This window comes from Aethalodelphis obliquidens, unplaced genomic scaffold, assembly GCF_003676395.1.
Source record: "Aethalodelphis obliquidens isolate GAN/ISIS:26980383/991018 unplaced genomic scaffold, ASM367639v1 scaffold3, whole genome shotgun sequence".
NCBI classification, from domain to species: Eukaryota; Metazoa; Chordata; class Mammalia; order Artiodactyla; family Delphinidae; genus Aethalodelphis; species Aethalodelphis obliquidens.
In genome coordinates this window covers 86,424,567-86,451,342 of record NW_020837947.1, presented here as the reverse complement: position 1 = coordinate 86,451,342, position 26,776 = coordinate 86,424,567, and the positions used below count along the sequence as shown (strand labels likewise).

At 35.4% G+C, this 26,776-nt stretch overlaps 1 protein-coding gene across 1 annotated transcript in view; it reads right to left on the bottom strand.

Moving 5' to 3' along the window:
• The window catches only part of EYS (EGF-like photoreceptor maintenance factor), a 1,677,823-nt gene that overhangs the window by 1,315,583 nt on the left and 335,464 nt on the right, over window positions 1-26,776 (bottom strand). The window contains exon 11 of the mRNA XM_027093793.1: window positions 1,981-2,080. Within this exon, the coding sequence (XP_026949594.1) occupies window positions 1,981-2,080 (100 nt within the window). The remainder of the gene's footprint in view (window positions 1-1,980; window positions 2,081-26,776) is intronic.

The following is a 26,776-nucleotide window of genomic DNA, read 5'->3' as shown; positions in this document are numbered from 1 at the left end:
ATTATAAAATTCTCCACGCCCATTTGTACATTCTGTGTCATAGTCCCAGAATCAGCTAGATCTCTAAGGAGATCTGGTTCCTTTCACTGAGAATGACATAAGAAACAAATATTTAAGCACTGGGAAAACTTTGTTATTTTTAAAATAAAATCTAAGTATTTTATTGATTGGGGTTGTTTAGACTATTCTCTATGCGTCTTTAAATATATATAAATAAATATGTATTCAATTCTACTACCCAAACATTATAAAATATTACCTACTGTATAGATTTTACATATATATGTTAGAAAATTATTTAAAATTACAATTAAATACTTGAAGAATGTTAATTTCCAGCAGGCAATGTGGTATTTATATGATTTATCTCATTTAATTCACATTCAAATCAACGAGGTAAGTATTTTTAATCTCCGTTTAACAAATAAGAACACTGTAATTTAGTGAGTTTAAATATATACTAAATATTTGAAGTTAGTCAAGCAATCATATATTTGATTAATGATTACAGAAGATACTCTCTAAGAAAATTAGGTACAACATATAAGAATATCTCAGTTGATAATATAAAGTTGAGCAGCATGGTGGTTAATTGTATGTTAACTTGACTGGGCCATAGGCTGCCCAGATTAAATATTTTTTCTGGTGTGTCTGTAAGGGTGCTCCCTGATGAGATTAGCATTTATATCAGTGGACCCAGTAAAGTAGATTATCCTCCCATCTACTGAGTGAGCATTATTCAATCTGCTGAGGGTCTGAGTAAAACAAAAAATGAAGGAAGGAAAAATGTGTTCCTTTTCTGCCTGCCTGCTTGAGCTGGGACATTGGTTTTCTCCTGCACTTGGACTGGAATTCATGCCACTGGCCCCCCTGATTCTCAGGGCTTCAAATTAGCTGGAATTTCACCACCACTTTCCTGGGTCTCAGCTCACAGACAGACAGCAGATCATGGCACTATATCTTATCATGGAGATTCATTATGAGGAACTGACCCACACAGTAATGAAGAATGAAAGCTGTTATGATCATGTCTGTCTGAGTAAGTATATAGTTATAGATATATAGATATAACTCCCATTGTTTCTGTTTCTCTGGAGAACCCTGAATGACACAGTTTTTAAATTCCATGGCATAGAAAACTATACTAAAGTTCAAGGAAGTATCCAGTGATTGACTTTCTGTATACTAGTTTGCACAAAAATTTATCAAAACATATATTTTAGGGCTTTCCTGGTGGCGCAGTGGTTGAGAGTCTGCCTGCAGATGCAGGGGACACGGGTTTGTGCCCTGGTCCGGGAAGATCCCACATGCCGTGGAGCGGCTGGGCCCGTGAGCCATTGGCCGCTGAGTCTGCGCGTCCGGAGCCTGTGCTCCACAACAGGAGAGGCCACAACAATGAGAGGCCTGCGTACCACAAAAAACCAAACCAAAACAAAACAAAAACGTATATTTTACAGGGCAAACCATACATTTTACTTTTGAAAAAAAATATAACTCCTTGGCTGAAGCTAAAAAAGTATCATCAAATTTGAAACAAAATTAAAAGTATCAGTTAATGGCTTACTCTATGTTAAGCACAATATAGCTATATTCAAAAATCAGATAAATGGTTACTTTAGAAATAAAGAAAAAGCAAACCTTGACAATTTCATGAGAAATTGAATAATAGGAACAATATTTCAAATATAACATGATAGCCTGCTTATATTCTTCCTTACTTTTTATTTTACCATTTGCTTGTAAGATGGTCTTTCTAATAGAAAACTAAGAAACTTGACTGTTTTAGTGGGTATATAAACAAAGCTCATTTCACTCTCATTTCTGCCTAAGGGATAATTGGTTGGTCACTTTAGAAGCTGACTTTAAGGAAATGAAGGCCCCATAATGCTGTTGGGAGATTGAAATGAGATCAGACAAGAGACATAAGTGCTCTTTAAAGTTAATTATGTTTGCTTTTTCTTCTCTCTCAGTGGTCATTACCTTTAAATGGAGCCACGCATTGACAGGAATGATTACCAGCATGGTCAATGCAGGTGGCTCCATTCTTGCGGGGATGTGAAGCACACTCATCTACATCTATCTATTTCATATCTTGTACCTTTGAAAAAAGTTAACAGATTTTAAGTTTCAATAAGTCAAACAGGTGCCAGGTTATAATTCTTAAATTTGCTCAAGCATTTTAACCCTAAAGGGGATGATGTTTGAGATGAAATTCATCAGATAAGAATGCCACATATATTAGTGTCAGGGCTCACCTTACTACAGACTGCAACAACTTCTCTTGGAATTACTAAATGCAGACTAATTGCTGAGTTGGTGGATAAAGACTGCTTAGATGTGAACTAATTTATCTTCTGATTTGGAGTCTAGAGGTAGAATAGATATTTCAGGTTATTGAAATGCAAATCAAATGTTAGTCTAAAGGAAATTTAAAGAGGAACACAAAGGAAGTACTAGTGAATCAATAACATCCTGACATATGTTCCCCAGGGTGAAATGCTCTTTATAAAGGCACAGTTTTCAAATGGTACTTACCAATAAAACCAGTGGGACAGATGCATTTGAATTTATCCATGAATTCTGTAGATGTAGTGCTCTGGAGGCAAGGTGATGAATCACATTTTTTTCTATTAATTTTATAAAGCAGGACTATATGGAAAGAAAGGAAAACAGAAATGTCCAGTCACTATATAGCCCTAATATTTCCTTTTAACTATTCTGCAGTGCAGATTTCCCATTAGTGCTCCACCTACAACTGTGTTGCTAAAACTGACTTTTCATATTATATCACTTGCATTGTTTGTCAGTTTGCAGAGAGCTAAAAAATGTAGCCTAAACTGACACTGAATTGATTATTGACTTCTGACAACTAATTTTTTGCCAATATTTAACAAAAATAGAAAAAAAAAGACATTCACACATAACACATTGTACTTATAAATTAGATGAGTGGTAATCTTCCTAATATTATTAAATATATTTTCTCTAATATGGTGAAATGAATCTGGGTTGGAGAAAAAATACTGTTACATATATCTAAATAGGAAAGAGCATGAGTAATTAAATAGAAAATCTATTTGCATTACTATTTTCACTGACAAAATAAAATATTAAGTGACAATATGACATTAGAACATCAAGTTAAAGTGAAGAAAAGGTGAACACTAACACTAAAAATGAATTTAAATCCACTGATTAATAGTTAACATGAGGGCTTCCCTGGTGGTGCAGTGGTTGAGAGTCTGCCTGCCGATGCAAGGGACATGGGTTCGTGCCCCGATCCGGGAAGATCCCACATGCCACGGAGCGGCTGGGCCCGTGAGCCATTGGCTGCTGAGTCTGCGCGTCCGGAGCCTGTGCTCCACAACGGGAGAGGTCACAACAGTGAGACGCCCGCGTACCGCAAAAAAAAAAAAAAAAAAAAAAAAAAAAAAAAGAATAATAAATGAAAACTTTGTTTATACCTTAAAAATATTTATTTGGTAATTTGCCTTATGCATCAACTTTGTGAAAAAAATATGGCACAATTAAAAACCTGGGTTTGTTCTTTGTAGTCAAGGATATACCAAAATTCATCTCTCCAAAAGACCTTGCTATCTGTCATGTAATTTTAAATCTTCTCAAGTTTTTGTTCATGATAAATAATACATTAAGTTTATATAAGTGGCCACATATTTCCTGGAGATTATTATTCTTAAGAAGGTTAACCACATAAAACCAGTCTCTTAGGTTTAATAGGAAAAAAAATAAAAACACTGTTGGATTCATGGTTTTCAAAACAAATATGACTTTCTCATTGCCTAAAAGTTATGCAGTACTTTTATTTCTCAATCATTCTCATAGGAGTAGAATTAGGAACAGTTCATGAGAGTTAGATATTGAGCAACATTTTAACTTGTAATGATGGCAGTTAGATGGTATCTGCTTGCATATAAGGAAAGTATTAAGAGTTCTGCTACTTTTTCCAATCTTGGAAAGTAAAAGTCTGTCTATTATTAGCGTTTCGTCCTAATGTAAAACACACACACAGACACACACACACACAACTACATAAATATTTTAACACATCACAGTTCATCAAAATAAGTGATATACTGTATTGACAAGGACTCCTGTAAGAGTTACCATGTTACTATGGTAACAGAATGGATGTGGTGTAAAAAAAATTATAACTTTTAAACATAAGTATAATGGACTTACAGCTAATAATTCTAAAAAACTGGCTCATTTACAAAAGCAAAATATTCATTCAACTCTAAATATATCTATTTCTGTGATGATGTGAAGATGTAGTAAGATAATCCAAGCAGGTATTATATGTTCAAATATTCTCCTGGAAAAAATTAATATGCATGTGTATGAGATGAATTGTATCTTCTAAAAATAAAGAATTACTTCCACCTCAAATTAACATTTGATTATCATAATTTTGGTTAGCAGGTGTGCCCACCCTGAAATCCATTCTGACACAGGCAGGAAAAGGTATGTGAAGATCAACACAAGTGCTCCCATTTGCCCAGGCATCACTTAGGCACTCATCTACCTCAATCTCACAGTCTCAGTTAGAAACGAGCCAAGGATTTACTTCATTATAAACATGTCAGTGATGGAACTTACAACTGAGTCTAACATTATGTTCAGAATATATGAGATTTTCAACGTGTCTGCAAAAAATCAACACATTGCCTAATGCTATTAACTAGACTTTTACTCTTTCTGTTTTTGTTCTGACGGGACTGCAACTGTGGCTTGGTTCTCATCTCAGTGAACCTAGGAGAGTTCAAAAAGTCCGTTATCTTCTTAAAATTAAACTCATATGACTGTTTATACATAACTGTACGGTGTTAATTAAGTTGACTTTCCTTTGATGTCTTTTCCTTCAAAAACTGTCTGTTATACATATTGACATGCTTGTTTCTTTAAATTACTGTTGGTTCACAAATTGGCCTCAGTACACAGAGGGCAAGGAGAGATCAAAGAAAGAGGCAGATCTTTCCAGATTGGAAGGCAGCAGGTTTAATACGCAAGGGAACTCACTTATGGGGCTTGTCTTGTGTGCCACATGATGACTAGATTTCAGCACTCACCACCAGAATCTTAAAAGTTTATATAGAGGCTGTAACTGGGTCTAGTGCAGATGGTCTTAACAGCACCTTACTCTCTCAAGGCTTCATCCTTGAAACAGCTCCTAATGTGGGAATAGCTGGCAGACCATACATTTCTAGGACAGCGGAGGGGATGAGGGACCTCTGATTGCCTGGGTCCAGTTCTCTGGTCAACCGGCAGTCACAACCTCTTGATGACTTCTTCCAATGATTAATGTAAGCTAAATTATTCTCATTTTCAAAAATTACTTTAGATATTTCCTATGAGAAAAAGATGATAAAGGGCTTCCCTGGTGGTACAGTGATTGAGAATCTGCCTGCCAATGCAGGGGACACGGGTTCGAGCCCTGGTCTGGGAAGATCCCACATGCTGTGGAGCAAATAGGCCTGTGAGCCACAACTACTGAGCCTGCACATCTGGAGACTGTGCTCTGCAACAAGAGAGGCCATGATAGTGAGAGGCCCATGCACCACGATGAAGAGTGACCCCCGTTCGCCACAACTAGAGAAAGCTCTCGCACAGAAATGAAGACCAAACACAGCCAAAAATAAATAAATCAATTAATTAATTTAAAAAAAAAGATGATATGTTTTTAGCAAAAATTTTTTAAGGATAGAACATGTAGTGAGATTTGTCTTCTGTTTACTTGTGGTACTCATCATCTGAACTTCCTTGTACTTGGAGAATTATCTACTCAATGACTCTTTGATAAAGTTAGAGACCACCTCTCAATATAGAAGGTGAAAATGCAAGATATTTTATTTCCCAGTCTCAGATACCCCTAAATGTGAGTATGCAACATAAAGCTGGCTAGTATCATGGACCCACCATGAGATTTGAAAGGACGCTGGTGATGGATGAAAACAGGGAAGGATAATTCATTTTTTTCTGTAGGTGGCAGCATCAGGACAATCACCCAGTTTTCAAGTGCCTTAGCATCTGTGTTCCTCAGTGTCAGGACATCCCTCCCATGGATGCTGTGATAGTAGACAGTGTGTCCTTGTCTGCTATCTGGCTTCCCTTGCTCATGTCAGATTTTCAAATCTGGTTCTAGATATTAACTTTAGCAGACAAAATCTCCAAAACAGCTGCTATAAATATCAATATGTTAAAATTATTATAGGAAACTACATTTAAATAATTAAATTAAAATAGAATGACAAGGACACAATAAACATGGGATTCCAACAGGGAAATAAAAACTATAAAATAAATAAAGGGAAATTCTATACTTGAAAATTCAAATAACTGAAGAAAACAGTTTTCTAATTGGGCTTAATAGCAGATGTTATGGGGCAGAATAAATAATCAGTGAATTTGAAGATAGATCAATAGAAATTACATATCATAGTCAGAATCCACTAGCACCCACTGAAACACTAAATAATCCCATAAAAGTTAACTTTGTTTCCAAATCATTGGCTTTTGTTGCATAACATGAAGTTGGGTTTTAATCATATTTCTAGGCACCCATTTCTATCTTCATTAACTTATTTTTCTCTTTCTCTCTTTCCCACCTAGCCTTTTGGATTTTCCCAAGCATTAACCATTCATCCTGTTTTCCTCCTGTGTCCTCTTCATTCAGGACTTTTCTTACACTCCTGTAAACATATTCCTTACAACCATAGTTCTGGTCCTGGCTTTTGATTTAATTCCTAGTATTTGTGTCAAATTTATTCCTAGTCATATTGTTTTCTCAAATTAAACACCTCAAAGAACTAAATTCTTCTCCAATTAAAATGTTATTATCAGTAATATAATAATTCATATATACAATAATAGTTAACTAAATTCTCCTCAGGTGCAAAATTTAGGAATAATTTTAGATTATTTATTCCATGCCTGATACTTAGGAAATGAATGTATATTGGTAATCACAACACATACCAGTAAATTTTATTTGCGGAGGGAGTGTATTTATATACAAATTTATTTACTGCAATTTTATTCAATGTTATTGTCATGTTTTGCATTATAACCTTTAGCAAAGTGCCAGGAGCATGTCTTATTTAAAAACAAATGAGGAAAATAAAGCCATCATATTATGAACATATTTATGATATTAATGTCATTAAAATAAAATAATAATTGAAACAGAGAATTTAACAAGTGTAGTTTTAGAAAAAAATATTTATTTAGTTTGTCTATTATATTAAAGACAACAGAACTATATAACCCCAGTATAATGAGGAAAATACTGTGTATTTTTCTATGTATTCCAATATCTGGATGAACATTTAAAATTCAAAATTTGAATTTTTTATATTTATATATATTATATACTGAGTGTTATATATTTTATAACAAATTTCATGAAATTTTGTTGAAAGTTTTCCCATTCATATGCATATATATTTACATTATTTTTGCATACAATCATTGCATAATAGTTTACTATTTTCTTTATAAGTACAAAAATTTCTGATTTTCATATCTAAAGGTATTTAATTACATATTCTGACTAATGGCTCCATATTGCACAATTAACCAAAACACTTATTTTTCTACCCTCTGGAAAGTTCTATAAAGTAAGGAATTAAAAAAAATAAAATAATCTTCAAGAAGAAAGAGATTGATTAAGGGAAGTTGTCTTGCATGGAATGGGTATTTCATGAATTTTACATTGATGAAAGCTAATATGAGTAAGGTAATGATGACACATGGACAAAGCTGAGGAGGCTCTTCATGGTGGAGTCCTAGAAACAGGTCAACAACTCCGTTACATTCCTGAGGAAATTCAATGGACAATAGAGAATTTTTTTAAAAGTTACACTCATTTTCCTCAGGGAAATATGGACAAATATTACATCCACAAAATGAGAATATGATGATAAATAAAGGAAATAATCAAAAAAAAAACTTAAAAGACTCATTAGTATTGACAGTATTATTGTGAAAATAAAATCTATTATAAGAGTAGGGAAATAGAGTGAGTCTCTAAAAACTATATTACAAAACTGTAGTAAAGGAAAATCTGAGAGAAAAATGAAGTCATATATAAAACCAATTCAAGCATACCATCATTCAAAGGAAGTACAGGGATAAAAGAAACATTAGCTAGTTGATAGAAGAAATATGCTACAGTTTATGAGACATGAGTTGTTATTTAGGAGCAATAAAAGATCTAGTCTTGTCGTTTCATTACCACAAAATTTCAAAACATCAAGGATAAACAGAAAATTTTAAATGTTTCTGGAGAAAAAAAAACACTTGGAGTAATGAAAATAATAAATTTGGGAATTCAGTGACAAGATATCACATGATAATGGCTAGGAAATATCATTGTCTAAATTAGAACATGAAATCAGTGAGTGCTGAAGAAATTATTTTTTCAAGGATAGTTTTGTTGCTCCATTCCACATATAAAGTGGATGTGAAGCTGTACTACATTTGTAAAACTTACTAATAAATTAATTTATTTTTTATATACAAAGGAAGAAGTCAATGAGAAATTTGAGCAGACATTTTAAAATGTACAAAGAAGGTCATGGCATGAATAAACAAAACTTTGACTTAGTTTGAACAATTGATTCAATGTAAAAAAAGAAAAGCTATGTGATCTCAAAGGTAGAAATATTGTCCTTCAAATGGATTTGGGTTGCAACATAGGAAAATTCAGAAAAGAAATATAATTCAAGTGTCACTTCTTCAGTGAAGAGTATTTTCATATTCATAATAAAGTAAATGTTGGTGACTTGTTTTCAACTTTTTTCAAGCAAACACAGATGGTTTAATTATACTTACATTAATGTACTCAAATAGAGTCAAAGTAAACACAAAATTTTGGAGGTGAAAAGGGTTAACTGGGAAAGTGAAGAGTAAGAGCAGTATATCCTTAAATTTAATAAAAGTCAGGATAAGTTATATAAATTTGATTAAGAAATAGAAGCTTAAAGGTATTATTTGACATGGTCAACATAAGAGCTAAAAATAATATTTATTGAGAGAAAGATGTAGAGGAAAGGTGGATCAGGGAATTAATGAGAATAAGATTCATACAGACAATGGAGAACCAATAAAGTCTGTAATTAAATTACAAAACTCAAAAGGAAAATTAAAATTTTGCATGAGCAAATTAAGGCACTAACAGAAGAAATAAAGTAAGAAACTATTTAAATATGTTTGTCTGCATTTCAGCCTTGAAGGTAAAGCTGTTCTGAGAGTCTGTTGCTTTTTTATTGGAAGTTCTTTTGATTTCATTTACCATGTTCATTGCTCAATTTGATTTTTTTGTTTGTTTCTAAAGACTGTAACAGTCTCAATAACATTTTGTGAAAATATCTCATCTCTTATGAGATACTTGAATTTAAAGGGATGAGTATAAAAGGTTAGTGCGAAGTTCATAAAAATGCCTAGTTCTGTTACTATCATTAGGTAAATTAGGATTCAAGGTTCTCAATTTTTTTTTTTTTTTTTTTTTTTTTTTTTTGCTGTACGTGGGCCTCTCACTGCTCTGGCCTCTCCCGTTGAGGAGCACAGGTTCCGGACGCACAGGCTCAGCAGCCATGGCTCACGGGCCCAGCCACTCCGCAGCATGTGGGATCTTCCCGCACTGGGGCATGAACCCGTGTCCTCTGCATTGGCAGGCAGACTCTCAATAACTGCGCCACCAGGGAAGCCCAAGCTTCTCAATTTTATAATAAAAAAAAAAACAAAGTTAAAGTTACCTTTAAATCTCAGTTTTCTATTTTGCTACATATAAAGCTTTCTGTGACACATTTACCCATGATTCATGAATTATTAAATTATGCAAAGCAGATTTTATAGTTAACTAGAATAAACACATTTAACTATATTTTAGTTAATTTATAATCAGTATCTCTAATTGAATAAGATATTTGAATAAGATAATAGTTGTTTTCTATAAAAATAAAGAATCATATAAAAACAGGAATGTGGATTTAGTAAGAGAAATAAATGTAAAGAACTCCTTTAAGAAAAGTTAATAGCTGACAGATTATGAAATATCTTTATCAATTTCTTGCAAAGTAAAAAAAAAAAGTCACTGAACTGTTTGAGAGCCTGAAGGTGGCATTTCTATTCCACTCGGTTATAACTACAATAGCTTATATGCCAAAACAGAGCAAGATTTCCATCTAATGGAAAAAAAAAAAAAAAGATAGATTGTTTTCTTCAACCGTGAAAAACATTTTATTGAGTTTCTGTGCATCTCTCTTACTATTACTTTAGATGCAAGGGATTTTCAGAAAAAAAGCTTGAAGTTCTCTAAAATCACCTATTTTGTTGGGCGGTTTATCTATCTATCTCCAGGTCAGACCAGCTGGATCAGAATTACCCAGTATTTACTATCCTTACATCCACTCACTTCTGTAATCCCCATAACAACCTTACTAGGCAGGTACTGTTCTTATTTCCACTTAAATGTGTGGGATTTGTGTGAATAGAGGTTATATAACTTGCTTATGCCCCTCACCTGGTCAGTGATGAACTGTAATTTAAATTCAAGCAATCTGCTGTCAGATGTATTTGTTCTTTATACTGCGTTCATTTTAAAGTGATCTCTTACTTCATATAATCACCCCATATATTTCTGGTTATTCATGCTCATAAAATAACTCATTTGATTACCAAATGACATGTGATTCTCCCCTCATCTCCTGTTCTGGATTTCCCTATCAAAATGCTGTCTGTTGTAATGTCTACTGCCAAGAATTTTGGGTCCCTAAAATCTCAAGGAAGGAGCTTTATTCAGAATCACCCCAAAAAGCTGAGGCAGGAGTACTAAAGCAAACCAGTCCTTGTTTCCTATAATCACAACAAATGGACTATTAATCTATTTCATTATCCATCCACTCATCTGTGCATACCAGTCAGGCCTGTCCTGGGGAAGATTTGAGAACAAGTGAAATAGAATACAGGAAATTATTCTTAACTTTGAAGAGTGAGAGAGAAAAATATAGTGGGTTTATAACATGAATTTGAAAATATGGCTAAAAAATGCCATATCTTAAAGATTTTAGTTGGTTCACTAACTTCATCCTAAATTTGTAGCAGGCAGTATAGAGGAAAAGCATTGCAGTGTTCATTACATAACAATACATTATTGACTCAAGAGAAAGGACAATTGATACTAAGGCCAGACAGAAATGTCACTAGATGGTCCTCTTATGGAGGGCATTACCAAGACATTCTTGCAGATGACACAAGATGAGTTTCATATCTGTTTCTTTAAGTTTCCATCAATATGATCTATTTTTACGCCCATCAAAGTTCAAACCAGTAAACAATTGTGTAGAAATTTAGTACATTTTTCTTCTTAACTATATTTAGAAATGGATTATGGGATATCTGAGGCACAAGTATATTTATTTATTTATTTATTTATTTATTAGTTAATTTATTTATTTTTGGCTACATTGGGTTTTCATTGCTTTGTGTGGGCTTTCTCTAGTTGCAGTGAGCAGGGGCTACTCTTTGTTGCAGTGCATGGGCTTCTCATTGTTGTGGCTTTTCTTGTTGTGGAGCATGGGCTCTAGGCACATGGGCTTCAGTAGTTGTGGCATGTGGGCTTAGTAGTTGTGGCGCATGGGCTTTGTTGTTCCACGGCATGTGGGATCTTCCTGGACCCATGTCCCCTGCCTTGGCAGGCAGATTCTTAACCACTGGTCACAGATATATTCAGATTTTCCTTACAGGCAATTGTGTTCCTCCAGTCTAATTTTTGATAAGGAAATAAGTTTTAGATTATACTTAGTAATAAATACTGGGGCCGGTGGTATGTTGCTTTCACTACAAAATAAACACTACGTACTTCAGCAAACAATTGCTTTTTTACAAATATTCAGGCCAGGATGACATAATTTTCTAGAAATTGAGAAGCTTATTATCAAAGCAAAAGTTTCACTAAAGTTAAACAAGCAAGACAGACTTTATTTAAGGTTATGGTAATAGGGGAGAGCTTGATTCCACTGTGACAAAGGATGAGAGAGTTTTTAAAATTAAGGCCTGTGATCGTAGGCTATATGTGTTTGCTAATTGACCTTACCCAAAAGAAAGTAAACTTTCTCAGTCTTCAAGATGCGAGGCAGTTTTACAACTTAGATCCAGATATTTGCCAAAGTTGTGCTCCTGCCTACCCACAGAGGCCAGGAAGCAGGGCGCTATCTTCCCCCGTGATTGCGTTACAAGAGGGTGGTGCTCAGATCCTTGAGAGGGACAGCCCTGAGCTGTAGAATCTTCAAGAGGCCTTTAAAAAGATGTCTTCAAAGGGGCAGGGGAAGAAATTACAAGTTTTTCTGAACTAAATGCTTCAAGAAAAGGGAGGAGAAGGATGTCTGTGTTTAGACCTGTTGGCTTCTATAAAGGAATGAGGGTGAGAAAGGGAGAGACAGAAAGGAGAAGACACTGTCTAAACTTCAGTCAACCTGAGGGCAACCCCAAGGCTAAAGTCTTGTGATGGATAAGACACTTGGTGAAGATTCCTACAGCCCTGGAGTTCCCAAAGAGTGGAAGGACATAATAAAACATCAATTTATATTCTTAATATGATTCTCTTCTCACTCTCTGGTGAAGTCTAAGAAACATGGCTCTCCTCTCCACATTAAGTGAATTAGATCAGCACCTCCTCCCTAGGGTCCTGATCCCTAAATATATCTCTGAGTTGTCTGACCCCAGCTTCCTCTAATCAAACTGAATGCTTACTGCTACCAACTTATATTTCTAAAAGAAAACTGTCATGAAATACCCTATAACTTCAGCCTTTAACTGATTCCCCAACCCTCATCTGTATGTTGAAGCTCATCTATTAAACAGTTTTAACTGATGAAAAGAGGGAATTTATGATCTCAAACATCAGGATGGTTTGACAAGATACCTACAAATAAGACATATATTTGTTTTCTTTTTTCAGATTTGACTCTTTGATTTTAAAGTTATGTAAATCTTGAATTTTACACCATATTTTATCCCTCTTAAGATATCATTCATTCAATACCACAATGCACACAAATCTGTAGGGAAACTTGACAGCCCAAGATGAAGCTTCAATTACTTTTGCGATGTTCACTAAGCCTTACATACATCCCCAGAGTTTAGAGCTCTACCTGAGAAGTCTGGATTTAGAGGATAAAGTAAAAATCCCCGAGTACTTCAGAATCTGTTTCGGGATACCTTCCTGGCAATATCTCTCTCACCCTGCTCCTTTTCTCATGCATCCTGTTCTCCAAGCAACAATGACTGTTTAAGTGCCTGAAATCTTGCTTGGTTTCTTTTTAAAACCTTGATCAAAAGCCATCTTATGAAGCCTCTGACTATTTTATCCAGACACAGGCAGTTACTTCCACCTTCTATAGCATTTACAGCTTCTTCTGCAGGCAGGTGCTTAGGTATCCATTCGGTATCTCTGGCACTTGGAATAGTTACTGACACATACTGGTGCTCAAAAAATATGTGTTAAATGAATGAAAAAGTATCAGTGACTGAATGCACATAAATAGCAATGGTGGTATTATACCTCTAAAGGACAGAAAATCATTCCCAATCCTGTTTAGGACAAATCATTAACAAAACATTAAAATTCAAAGTGATATAATGAATATCATAAAGATTGTCAGAAACAGAATTTATGATTGACTCTTCAATTTCTGATTATGTTCCACATGGTTTGATGAAAATAGGCTGCATTTAAGGTGTACGTGTATATGATTTTAGAGCTTTCATTGCCAAAATGTAGATGGAATTTAAATGAGATTTCTAATTTTATTCAGTGAGCTGTAGTAAAGTCTCCTCTTGTTGGACAAATAAATTATTAAGCATAACCAGTTAGAATACATTCAATAAAATAACAGTCATTCACCCTTTTAGGTTTTGAATCTCTAAAATGCAAATAATCAAACATTCTGCATCTTATTTTAAAATAAGTTTTAGATGTTAATTTCTAATAATCTTAATTTTTCTTCCTAATATATTTCCAGGTCTGTATTTCAGTTCTGGCTAAAACACGCACAGTTTCTTTATCTGTTTCTTGGTGATATTTTCTTCAACAAGATTTCTTCAATTGCTTGCTCCCTCTAGGTTAACTCAGACTGTGCTAGGTTTCTCTTCAGAGAAACCATAAAGGAGGAATGAGCCAGGGACAAAGAAGCAAATCTAATAATCAGATTCCTGTTTCACACACAGTATACCAAACAGTCTGTGCTTTCTTTACGTCTCTTCAGTTCCTTCATAGCCTTTATTTCTTTTGTGGTTTGCCCAGATCCTAAAATTCTTTCCTATCCTCTCCTGCCCATTGGTTGTTGCCATCGTCTTTTATTTACTCATTCTTTTATTGAAGCATCCATTTTTCTGTCTACTATTTTCAAGTCACATAAATGAGACCATCAATCAATGTATAGAAAATCTCAACCGTACAATGACGTCTACGTGACAAAGACTCACAAGTCGAAATTTCCTTTCTTGACTGAACTCCAGGATTGAATAATTAATTAAATACCAGCTGGTAACAGCACTTGGATATCTATTAGGCATCACGAATGCAACATGGGCAAAACAAAACTCTCTCTAAGCAGTTCTACTGTTATTTTTCCTTATTTACTATGAAAAATTACAAAACCTGAGAGTTGTTTATTCCTCCTTACCTTCATTGAACTGATCAGCAAGTCGTGGGTACTTTTCCTTGAAAAATATCCCAAATGTGTTTATTTATCTCTATCTCAGTTACTAACATCAAAGACTGTCATAATTATTTCCCTCCCAAAATGGGAATAATATTTTAACTGGTTTCTTTTTTCTAACACTCACTCTACTACCGTAGACGTCACACCCAGAGTGATTTATGAAAATATAATATAATTACTATATATAAATCCCATATGACAGCTTCTGGCAGTACTTCAAATAAACTCCAACCTCTTTGCCTTATATGATGTGGTGTCAGCTAACAACCCACATCACTCCTTTCTTGCTTTGTTTCCAGGTACACCAATGTACCTGAAGATGTCCAACATCTTCAGTTTCTTAACACACTAAACTGACTTTAACCTGAGGGTTTTGTACCAGCAGCCCCCTAAATCTGGAATGTTCCCCCTGGGATAACTCTTTTTTAGTTCTTTTATTTTTATTTTCTTTATTGAAGTATAGTTGATTTACAGTGTTGTGGTAGTTTCTGGTGTACAGCAAAGTGACTCAGTTATATAACATAGATATTCTTTTTCAGATTCTTTTCCATTATAGGCTATTACAAGGTATTGAATATAGTTCCCTGTGTTATACAGTAGGACCTGGTTGTTTCTCTGTTTTATATATAGTAGTGTGTACCTGTAATCCAAAGCTCCTAATTTATCCTGACTCCCCCCAGCTCAAACACATTCTAAAAAGAACCTACATTTTCTTGCTCCCCTCGACGACAACATTTTATGATTTTGATGTCTTACTTGATTGATTGATTGATTTTAACATCTTTATTGGAGTATAATTGCTTTACAATGGTGTGTTAGTTTCTGCTGTATAACAAAGTGAATCAGCTATATGTATACATATATCCTCATATCCCCTCCCTCTTGCATCTCCCTGCCACCCTCCCTATTCCACCCCTCTTGGTGGTCACAAAGCACCGAGCTGATCTCCATGTGCTATGCGGCTGCTTCCCACTAGCTATCTATTTTACATTTGGCAGTGTATATATGTCCATGCCAGTCACTTACTTCGTCCCAGCTTACCTTTCCCCCGCCCAATCCTCAAGTCCATTCTCTACATCTGAGTCTTTATTCCTGACCTGCCCCTAGGTTCTTCAGAACCATTTTATTTTTCTTTCAGATTCTATATATATGTGTTAGCATAAGGTGTTTGTTTTTCTCTTTCGGAATTACTTTACTCTGTATGACAGACTCTATGTCCATCTACCTCATTACACAAACTCAGTTTCATTTCCTTCTATGGCAGAGTAATATTTCATTGTATATATGTACCATATCTTCTTTATCCAGTCATCTGTTGATGGACACTTAGGTTGCTTCCATGTCCTGGCTATTGTAAATAGAGATGCAGTGAACATTGTGGTACATGACTCTTTTTGAATTATGATTACTCAGGGTATTTGCCCAGTAGTGGGATTGCTGGGTCATATGGTAGTTCTATTTTTAGTTTTTAAGTAACTTTCATACTGTTCTCCATGGTGGCTGTAACAATTTACATTCCCACCAACAGTGCAAGAGAGTTCCCTTTTCTCCACACCCTCTCCAGCATTAATTGTTTGTAGATTTTTTGATGATGGTCATTCTGACTGGTGTGAGGTGATACCTCATTGTAGTTTTGATTTGCATTTCTCTAATGATTAGTGATGTTGAGCATCCTTTCATGTGTTTGTTGGCAATCTGTATAGCTTCTTTGGAGAAATGTTTATTTAGGTCTTCTGCCCACTTTTGGATTGGGTTGTTTGTTTTTTTTGATATTTAGCTGCATGAGTTACTTGTATATTTTGGAGATTAATCCTTTGTCAGTTGCTTCATTTGTAAATATTTTCTCCCATTCTGAGGGTTGTCTTTTCATCTTGTTTATGGTTTCCTTTGCTGTGCAAAAGCTTTAAAGTTTCATTAGGTCCCATTTTTTTATTTTTGTTTTTATTGTCATTTCTCTAGGAGGTGGGTCAAAAAGGATCTTGCTGTGATTTATGTCATACAGAGTTCTGCGTATGTTTTCCTCTAAGGTTTTTATAGTGTCTGTACTTACATTTAGGTCTTTAATCCATTTTGAGTTTATTTTTGTGTATGGTGTTAGGGAGTGTTCTAATTTCGTTCTTTTACATGTAGCTGTCCAGTTTTCCCAGCACCACTTATTGAAGAGGCTGTCCTCTCTCCACTGTGTATTCTTGCCTCTTTTATCAAGGATAAGGTGACCATATGTCCATGGGTTTATCTCTGGGCTTTCTATCCTGTTCCATTGATCGATATTTCTGTTTTTGTGCCAGTACCATTCTGTATTGATTACTGTAGATTTGTAGTATACTCTGAAGTCAGGGAGCCTGATTCCTCCAGCTCCAGTTTTCTTTCTCAATTTTGCTTTGGCTATTTGTGGTCTTTTGTGTTTCCATACAAATTGTGAATTTTTTTGTTTTATTTCTGTGAAAAATTTCAGTAGTAGTTTGATAGGGATTGCATTGAATCTATTGATTGCTTTGGTTACTATAGTCATTTTCACAATGTTGATTCCTCCAAACCAAGAACATGGTAAATCTCTCCATCTATTTGTATCATCTTTAATTTCTTTCATCAGTGTCTTATAGATTTCTGCATACAGTTCTCTTCTTTCCTTAGGTAGGTTTTTTCCTAGGTATTTTGTTCTTTTTGTTGTAATGGTAAATGGGAGTGTTTCCTTAATTTCTCTTTCAGATTTTTCATCATTAGTGTATAGGAATGCAAGAGATTTCTGTGCATTAATTTTGTATCCTGCTACTTTACCAAATTCATTGATTAGCTCTAATAGTTTTCTGGTAGCATCTTTAGGATTCTCTGCGTATAGTATCATGTCATCTGCAAACAGTGACAGCTTTACTTCTTCTTTTCTAATTTGAATTCCTTTTATTTTTTTTCTTCTCTGATTGCTGTGGCTAAAACTTCCAAAATTATGTTGAATAATAGTTGTGAAAATGGGAAACCTTGTTTTGTTCCTGGTTTAGTGGAAATGGTTTCAGTAGTTTACCCTTAAGATCAGTGTTGGCTGTGAGTTTGTCATACATGGTCTTTATTATGTTGAGGTAACTTCCCTGTATGCCTACTTTCTGGAGGGTTATTATCATAAATGGGTGTTGAATTTTGTCAAAAACTTTTTCTGCATCTATTGAGATGATCATATGTTTTTTCTACTTCAATTTGTTAATATGGTGTATCACATTGATTGATTTGCGTATATTGAAGAATCCTTGCATTCCTGGCATAAACCCCACTTGATCATGGTGTATGATCCTTTTAATGTGCTGTAGGATTCTTTTTGCTAGTATTTTGTTCAGGATTTTTGCATCTATGTTCATCAGTGATATTGGCCTGTAGTTTTCTTTCTTTGTGACATCCTTGTCTGGTTTTGGTATCAGGGTTATGGTGGCCTCGTACATTGAGTTTAGGAGTGTTTCTCCTTGTGATATATTTTAGAAGAGTTTGAGAAGGATAGGTGTTAGCTCTTCTCTAAATTTTTGATAGGATTTGCCACTGAAGCCATCTGGTCCTGCGCTTTTGTTTGTTGGAAAATTTTAATCACAGTTTCAATTTCAGTGCTTGGGATTGGTCTGTTTATATTTTCTATATCTTTCTGTTTCAGTCTCGGAGCATTGTGCTTTTGTAAAAAATTGTTCATTTCTTCCAGATTGTCCACGTTATTGGCATATAGTTGCTTGTAGTAATCTCTCATAATCCTTTTTATTTCTGCAGTGTCAATTTTTACTTCTTTTTTATTTCTAATTCTGTAGATTTGAATCTTTTCCCTTTTTTTCTTCATGAGTCTGGTTAATTGTTTATCAATATTGTTTATCTTCTTAAAGAACCAGATTTTAGTTTTATTGATCTTTGATATTGTTTCCTTCATTTCTTTTTCATTTATTTCTGATCTGATTTTTATGATTTCTTTCCTTCTGCTAACTTTTGGGTTTTTTTTTTTTCCTCTTTCTCTAACTACTTTAGGTGTAAATTTAGGCAGTTTATTTGAGTTTTTCCTTGTCTCTTGAGGTAGGATTGTATTGCTGTAAATTTCCCTCTTAAAACTGCTTTTGCTGCATCCTATAGGTTTTGGGTCACCATGTTTACATTGTCATTTGTATCTAAGTATTTTTTGATTTCCTCTTTGATTTCTTCAGGGATCTCTTGTTTATTTAGTAGTGTACTGTTTAGCCTCCATCAGTTTCTATTTTTTACAGTTTTGTTTCCTGTAATTGATATCTAGTCTGATAGCGTTGTGGTCAGAAAAGATACTTGATACAATTTCAATTTTCTTAAATTTACCAAGGCTTGATTTGTGACCCACAATATGATTTATCCTGGAGAATGTTCCATGAGCACTTGAGAAGAAAGTGTATTCTGTTGTTTTTGGATAGAATGTCCTATAAATATCAATTAAGTCCATCTTCTTTAATGTATCATTTAAAGCTTATGTTTCCTTACTTATTTTCATTTTGGATCATCTGTCCATTGGTGAAAGAAGGGTGTTAAAATCCTCTACTATGATTGTGTTACTGTCGATTTCCCCTTTATGGCTTTTAGCATTTGCTTTATGTATTGAGGTGCCCCAATGTTGTGTGCATAAATATTTACAGCTGTTATATCTCCTTCTTGGATTGATCCCTTGATCATTATGTAGTGGCTTTCTTTGTCTCTTGTAATAGTCTTTATTTTAAAGTGTATTTTGTCTGATATGAGAATTGCTACTCTAGCTTTCTTTTGATTTCCATTTGCATGGAATGTCTTTTTGCATCTCCTCACTTTCAGACTGCATGTGTCCCTAGGTCTGAATTGTGTCTTGTGTAGACAACATATACACTGGTCTTGTTTTTGTATCCATTCATTCAGTCTATATCTGTCCATTGGAGCATTTAATGTATTCACATTTAAGGTAATTATCAACATGTAGGTTCCCATTACCATTTTCATAAATGTTTTGGGTTTGTTATTGTATGTTTTTTCCTTCTCTTTTGTTTTTTGCCTAGAGAAGTTCCTTTAGCATTTGTGGTAAAGCTGGTTTTGTGGTGCTGAATTCTCTTAGCTTTTGCTTGTCTGTAAAGATTTTAATTTCTCCATTGAATCTGAATGAGACCCTTGCTGGGTACAGTAATTTTGGTTTTAGGGTTTTCCCTTTCATCAGTTTAAATATGTCCTTCCACTCCCTTGTGGCTTGCAGAATTCCTGCTGAAAGATCAGCTGTTAACCTTATGGAGATTCCATTGTATGTTATTTGTTGCTTTTCCTTTGCTGCTTTTAATATTTTTTCTTTATATTTAATTTTTTTTTCTTAATTAATTTATTTATTTAGGGCTGTGTTGGGTCTTCGTTTCTGTGCGAGGGCTTTCTCTAGTTGTGGCAAGTGGGGGCCACTCTTCATCACAGTGCGCGGGCCTCTCACTATCGCAGCCTCTCTTGTTGCGGAGCACAGGCTCCAGACGCGCAGGCTCAGGAGTTGTGGCTCACGGGCCTAGTTGCTCCACGGCATGTGGGATCTTCCCAGACCAGGGCTTGAACCCATGTCCCCTGCATTAGCAGGCAGATTCTCAACCACTGCGCCACCAGGGAAGCCCCTATATTTAATTTTTGATAGGTTGATTAATATGTGTCTTGGCATGTTTCTCCTCCAATTTATCCTTTAAAGGACTCTCTGCACTTCCTGGAATAGATTGAGTATTTTGTTTCCCATATTAGGAAAGTTTTCAACCATAACCTCTTCAAATATTTTCTCAGTCCCTTTCTTTTACTCTTCTTCTTCTGGGACCCCTATAATTTGAATGCATTTGTTGGTGGGTTTAATGTTTTCCCAGTGGTCTCTGAAACTGTCCTCAATTCTTTTCATTCTTTGTTCATTATTCTTCTCTGTGGTAGTTATTTCCAATATTTCATCTTCCAGGTCACTTATCTGTTCTTCTGCCTCAGTTGTTCTGCTATTGATTCCTTCTAGAGAATTTTTAATTTTATATATTGTGTCACTCATCATTGTTTGTTTGCCTTTAGGTATTCTAGGTCCTTGTTAAACGTTTCTTGTATTTTCTCCATACTATTTCCACTATATTGGATCAACTTTGCTATCGTTACTCTGAACACTTTTTCAGGTAGACTGCCTATTTCCTCTTCATCTGTTAGGTCTGGAAGGTTTTTGCTTTGCTCCTTCCTCTGCTGCATATTTCTCTATCTTCTCATTTTTCTTAACTTACTGTGTTTGGTGTCTCCTTTTTGCAGGCTGCAGGTTCATAGTTCCTGTGGTTTTTGGTGTCTGCCCCCAGTGGATAATGTTGGTTCAGTGGGTTGTGTAAGCTTTCTGGTGGAGTGGACTTGTGCCTGTGTCCTGGTGGATGAAACTGGATCTTGTCTTTCTGTTGGGCAGGACCACATTCAGTGGTGTGTTTTGTCATGTCTGTGACCTTATTATGATTTTAGACAGCCTCTCTGCTAATGGGTGGGGTTGTGTTCCTGTCTTGCTATTTGTTTGTCATGGGGTGTCCAGCACTGGAGATTGTTTGTCATTGAGTGGAGCTGGATTTTAGTGTTGAGATGGAGATCTCTGGGAGACCTCTCACCAATTTTTATTACTTTGGGCCAGGAAGTTTCTGGTGGTCTCATGTCCTGAACTCAATTCTCCCACCTCTGAATTTCTGGCCTGACACCCAGTGGAGCACGAAGACTCTGTTATTCACACAGCTCAGAAGAGAAGGGAGAAAAGACAAGAAAGAAAGAAAAATAAAATATATAAAATAAAATAAACTTATTAACATAAAAATTTAAACAATATACTATTAAAATGAAAAAATAGAAAAGTAATAAAAAACAAGGAAGAAAGCAATCAAACCAACAAACAATCCACCAATGATAACATGCAATATAATCTATACTAAGATAAACAGAAACTATTCAGTCACTTACAGCAAACCCCAAGTCAACTGTTGCCCCCAAAGTCCACCACATCATTTTGAGAATGATTCGCTGTCTATTCATGTATTCCACAGATGCAGGGTACATCAAGTTGATTGTGGAAATTTAATCTGGTGCTCCTGAGGCTGCACAGATAAATTTTCCTTTCTCTTCTTTGTTCCCACAGCTCCTAGGAGTCAGCTTTGGATTTGGCCCCACCTCTGCATGTAGGTCACCCTCTGGCATCTTTTCTTCACCCAGACAGGAGGGAGTTAAAGGAGCAGTTGATCCAGGGGCTCTGGCTCATTCAGACCAGGGAGAGGGAGGGGTACAGAATGCAGGGCTAGCTTATGGTGGCAGAGGCCGGAGTGACATTGCACCAGCCTGACGTGTTCTGTGTGTTCTCCTGGGGAACTTGTCCCTGGATCACAAGACCCTGGCAGTGGTGAGCTGCACAGGCTCCCAGAAGGGGAGGTGTGTATAGTGACCTGTGGTTGCACACAGGCTTCTTGGTGGCTGCAGCAGCCTTAGCATTTCATGCCTGTCTCTGGTGTTTGTGCTGATAGCTGTGGCTTGTGCACATCTCTGGAGCTTGTTTACGTAGTGCTCTGAATCCCCTCTCCTCATGAACCACCAAACAATGGTCTCTTGCCCCTTAGGTAGGTCCAGACTTTTTACTGTACTCCTTCCTGGCTAGCTGTTGTGCACTAGCCCCCTTCAGGCTATGTTCACGCTGCCAATCACAGTCCTCTTCCTGGGATCTGATTCTGAAACCCAAGCCTCAGTCCCCAGCCCCCACCCACCCCGGCAGGTGAGCAGACCAGCCTCTCAGGCTGGTGAATGCTAGTCAGCACTGATTTTCTGTGCAGGAATCTCTTCGCTTTGCCCTCTGCATTCCTGTTGCTGCACTCTCCTCCGTGGCTATGAAGCTTCCTCCCCACCAGCCCCTGTCTCCACCAGTGAAGGGGCTTCCTAGTGTGTGGAAACTTTTCCTCCTTCACTGCTCACTCCCAGAGGTGCATGTCCCATCCTTATTCTTTTGTCTCTGTTTTTTTCTTTTTTCTTTTGCCCTATCCATGTATGTGGGTAGTTTCTTGCCTTTTGGGAAGACCAAGGTCTTCTGCCAGCTTTCTGCAGGTGTTCTGTAAGAGTTGTTCCACATGTAGATGTATTTTTGATGTATTTGTAGGAAGGAAGGTGAATGCCATGTCTTACTCCTCCCCCATCTTTATGTTCTCTCAATAACTATTTCTTATTTAGATTTTATTGTACATACACACACAGACATACGAGTGCATATGAATGCTTGTATAGTTCTTATTTTTGTTTTTTCTCCCAATGGAAAATTAACTACATAATGCAAGAACTTTGTCCTATCTTTAACTTTTTCTTAATCAGCAAAACAGTATTTGGTACAAAATTAAACCACATTAAAAATTTTAAGTGAGTTAATGAATTCCTGGAAGGCAGAGTATATTAATGTATAAAAATTTCATAGAAATAAAATCACATGATAATATATCAAAAAGGAAAATTTTAGAATGAAAAGAACTTAATTCATTCTTTTTAGAATTTATCTTTCTGAAATTATACATAAAATGCTTTTAATCCTCAGAAAAACTTGCTGGTTAATCTAGTCATTATCAGTCTGGAGGCTAAATCTACTCTTTATCCTACTGAATTTGTTTTGATTAAATTCTTTTTTAGGTGTATTTGGCTTTGCATATGGTTAGCAAAGTTTTTTAAAAATGTTAAATTTATTATAAACAAAGATTTCACTGTACAGCCTGGTGTGTTATGTTTCTTCTTAGGTAGAAAAGAAGAGTTAAGGCACTCAGTACTGCTTCTGTGTGGGTATTGGGGCATAGTCTGGCCAAGAGTTCTGGGGAAAGAGTCCTTTAATTTCAAATCAAGTCAGAATTATAGCTTGTTCATTTACAGCCCAGATCAGAATTACTGCCAAATTATTAAATTACAGCATTACAATTATTAAATCACAATATATACTTACTTAAATGTCACTTATCTGGGAAAGCACAAACTTTTAAATAAAAATTCACAAAATCAGATTTATAGTGATTCCTCTTTACAGTGTTGTCACATATCTCTAGGAAACTTTTAGAACTGGCAATTGCCCTTGAAACCCATATTTTTGATGGAGTACAGAAGAATATGAGTCATGTGTATTAATTTTCAATCCCCAGTCTTCCTCTCTCCACCTCCCTCCACCATGGCCATTGCTAAAAGAGACAAAGACCATATCAACTGCATTTGCTCTTTGGGATATTTAAAAATATATACAATTTAATGACATTCCTAAGGAGTAAGCTTGTTGGCTATCTTTAGTTTTAGTTATAATGTCTCAATTTAATTAGTTCAATAACAACCAGAAAAATAAAGCAACTAAGGACACTGGTGATTGTTGGTAGTAAGGCATTTTCAAAGCCATGGAATTTTAGCTTGGGTCAATATCAAGTTTTATTTTATTTTAATCTTGTTCACTCAGAGGCTCTTCATAATTAATGGATAGTTAATTAAATAATCTGTTTCTTAATTAAATGTCAATATTTCTCAATGTGCAAACATAAATATCATTAGAATTAAGATGAAGTTGGTGAAATTATACCAAGTTGGTGTAAATTTCTTAAAACTGTGAGCCACATAAATGTTAGAAATTAGCTCTGATTTTACCTTCAGCAATTTTGAACCTATTTTCAGGTCATGAACAATTGGTAATAACAAGATTATCCTTGGTGATTATACACTTGCAGATTTCCTAATAGTCTATCAGATGGAATAGCAATATGGAAACCCATTTTCCTACAATACTCAGTCTTAGAAATAAATCCGTTTTCTGTATAATGAAGTAGAAGTTTATTAGGCATGCCATCAGAGTTGAAAGGAAAAGTATAATAGAACTATTTCATGGTACAATAGAGTTTATATCACAGAGCACTTCAGAAAGGAGATATTAGATTTACAGAAATAATCTTGTTTCAGTTTTTAGTCAAAATTACAACACATTCAAAAGTCTGAATTGATTCAAGCTTGAATTCACCAGGGAAATTATCTAAATTCGTTAGATTTTATGCTTTCAAATCAGCCCCTTTGTAGACACTTCGTAATCATACACTAATCTCACTGCAGTGACAGTATTTATTTATTCACATAGAGCTGCACAGAGCACTATGAGGATACTAATGAGATACTGTGCACACAACAGTTGGGAGATGGGCTGTGCAATGTCTTTTTAACTAGGGTGGAATAGCAAAGGGATTGGTCATTAAATATGAGAAGTCATATTTAGCATTTAGAATTCTTATTCTTGAAAGGATATAGTACAGAAAGTTGGAGATCTATTTCCTAATTCTACTTTTAAGTAGTACATGAAAATGGCCTTGTCAGGAAGAAAATGGCCATGTATTTTCCAAGAATTAAGATATCTACTTCCATTATCACTAATCCTAATGATATGTGTCTGTTGTATCAGAGTGAAGGAAGGAAAAAATGTAACCAATGAGAGAAAATTAAGTATAACCAAAGAGGGACAAATAGATATATGCATAAAGAAGTCAGTTAGCCATTTAAATTTCTAGCCTAAGGCAAAGTCCCCCAGCAAATAGTTTTTAAGGTCAGGTTTAAAATACATATTTCTAAACAAAGGACAAGATATTTCTTCTGAATATCTATATATACAAAAATGATTTTACTTGTATAGTCTTCAACAATTGGTGTCCAGGACAGAGATTAAAGCAGAAAAAGTGCCACCATATTTAATGAAATTTAAGATGCCACAGATTGCTAGATGGACCACAGATTAATAAACACATCACTGATTTTTGGGTTTTAGAAATGGTAAAATATGAAGAAAAGCAAAAATGTGCTTTAAAATGCATGAAATACTTTGCAACCACAAATAAATGGCTGCTATTCTGGATGAATTTGTCAGAGTCCAGACAGAAGAAAGTAACCACATTAGTTACTTGGACAGGGGACTTTTAATATAAAGAATTAACTAGAAAAGTTCATTATTAATATGAGTAAATAGACTTCTGAAAACTAGCACCATTGGAGCATTCCTAGGATCTATCATATCCACTATGACAGGAAACATACCCAAATACATGCACAGAATAATGCTAGAAGAGTCCCATGGCAGAGAGAAGACTCTCCTCTCCCAAAGTTATGCTGTTTTATTTATTTCAGCATATGGGACCTTAGTCCCTGACCAGGGATTGAACCCACACCCCCTGCATTGGAAACATGGAGAGTTAACCACTGAACCATCAGGGAAGTCTCAATTATTACCTGTTTCTGATACTTTTAATACATTGTGTTACATGTCATGAAATTAGTATAGAGCCAACTAATAATGTAATAAAAGTTTCAGTAAGGTAGTTTCCTCTGAAAGAGGCAGTCCTCCATTCTACCACATGTTAGGAAGTTACCTGTGTGAAGGTAGGGTTAAAATCCTCAGTCACGTTGCTACTTCCTGGCTGTGAGTCTAATTTGTGTAAAAGTCATTGCATTGTTAAGCTTAATGGTAATTAGTAACACTGTCTTCTAATCCTATTGCTAACTTTATTCACACTCCTAGAAACCATTCCTGTTGTACTGAAGAATTAATTGCATGAGAAGTCTTTCAATCCCGATTCTGTCATCTTGGATGATGCCAACATCCATTTGGACCACCCTCATATCAGTGCATACCTTGTTTCCTTAACGTTCTCTTCTCCAGTGACCTTCATACCCCATTCACATTAGTTGCACACTCTCTTGGCTAAGCCATCGCTGTTGTCCTCACCATCAAACTGCTCCATCTCTCAAATGATAAATGCAGGTGTTCTGATGACATAACGTTAATCAGTTAATGATGTGATGTCCATCACCTACCCTTGTTACCTATTCTCAGTTTCTCCCAGTACGCTTTTACTTTGGCTCCCAGGCTTTTATACCTTTTTCTTTTGTTAAATAAAACCATTCTCTTGCAAATATTTCAATTATCTCTTTTTTCTTCTTTTTTTTCTTTTTTTTTTTTTTTTTGTTGTTGTTGTTGTACACGGGCCTCTCACTGTTGTGGCCTCTCCCATTGCGGAGCACAGGCTCCGGACGCGCAGGCT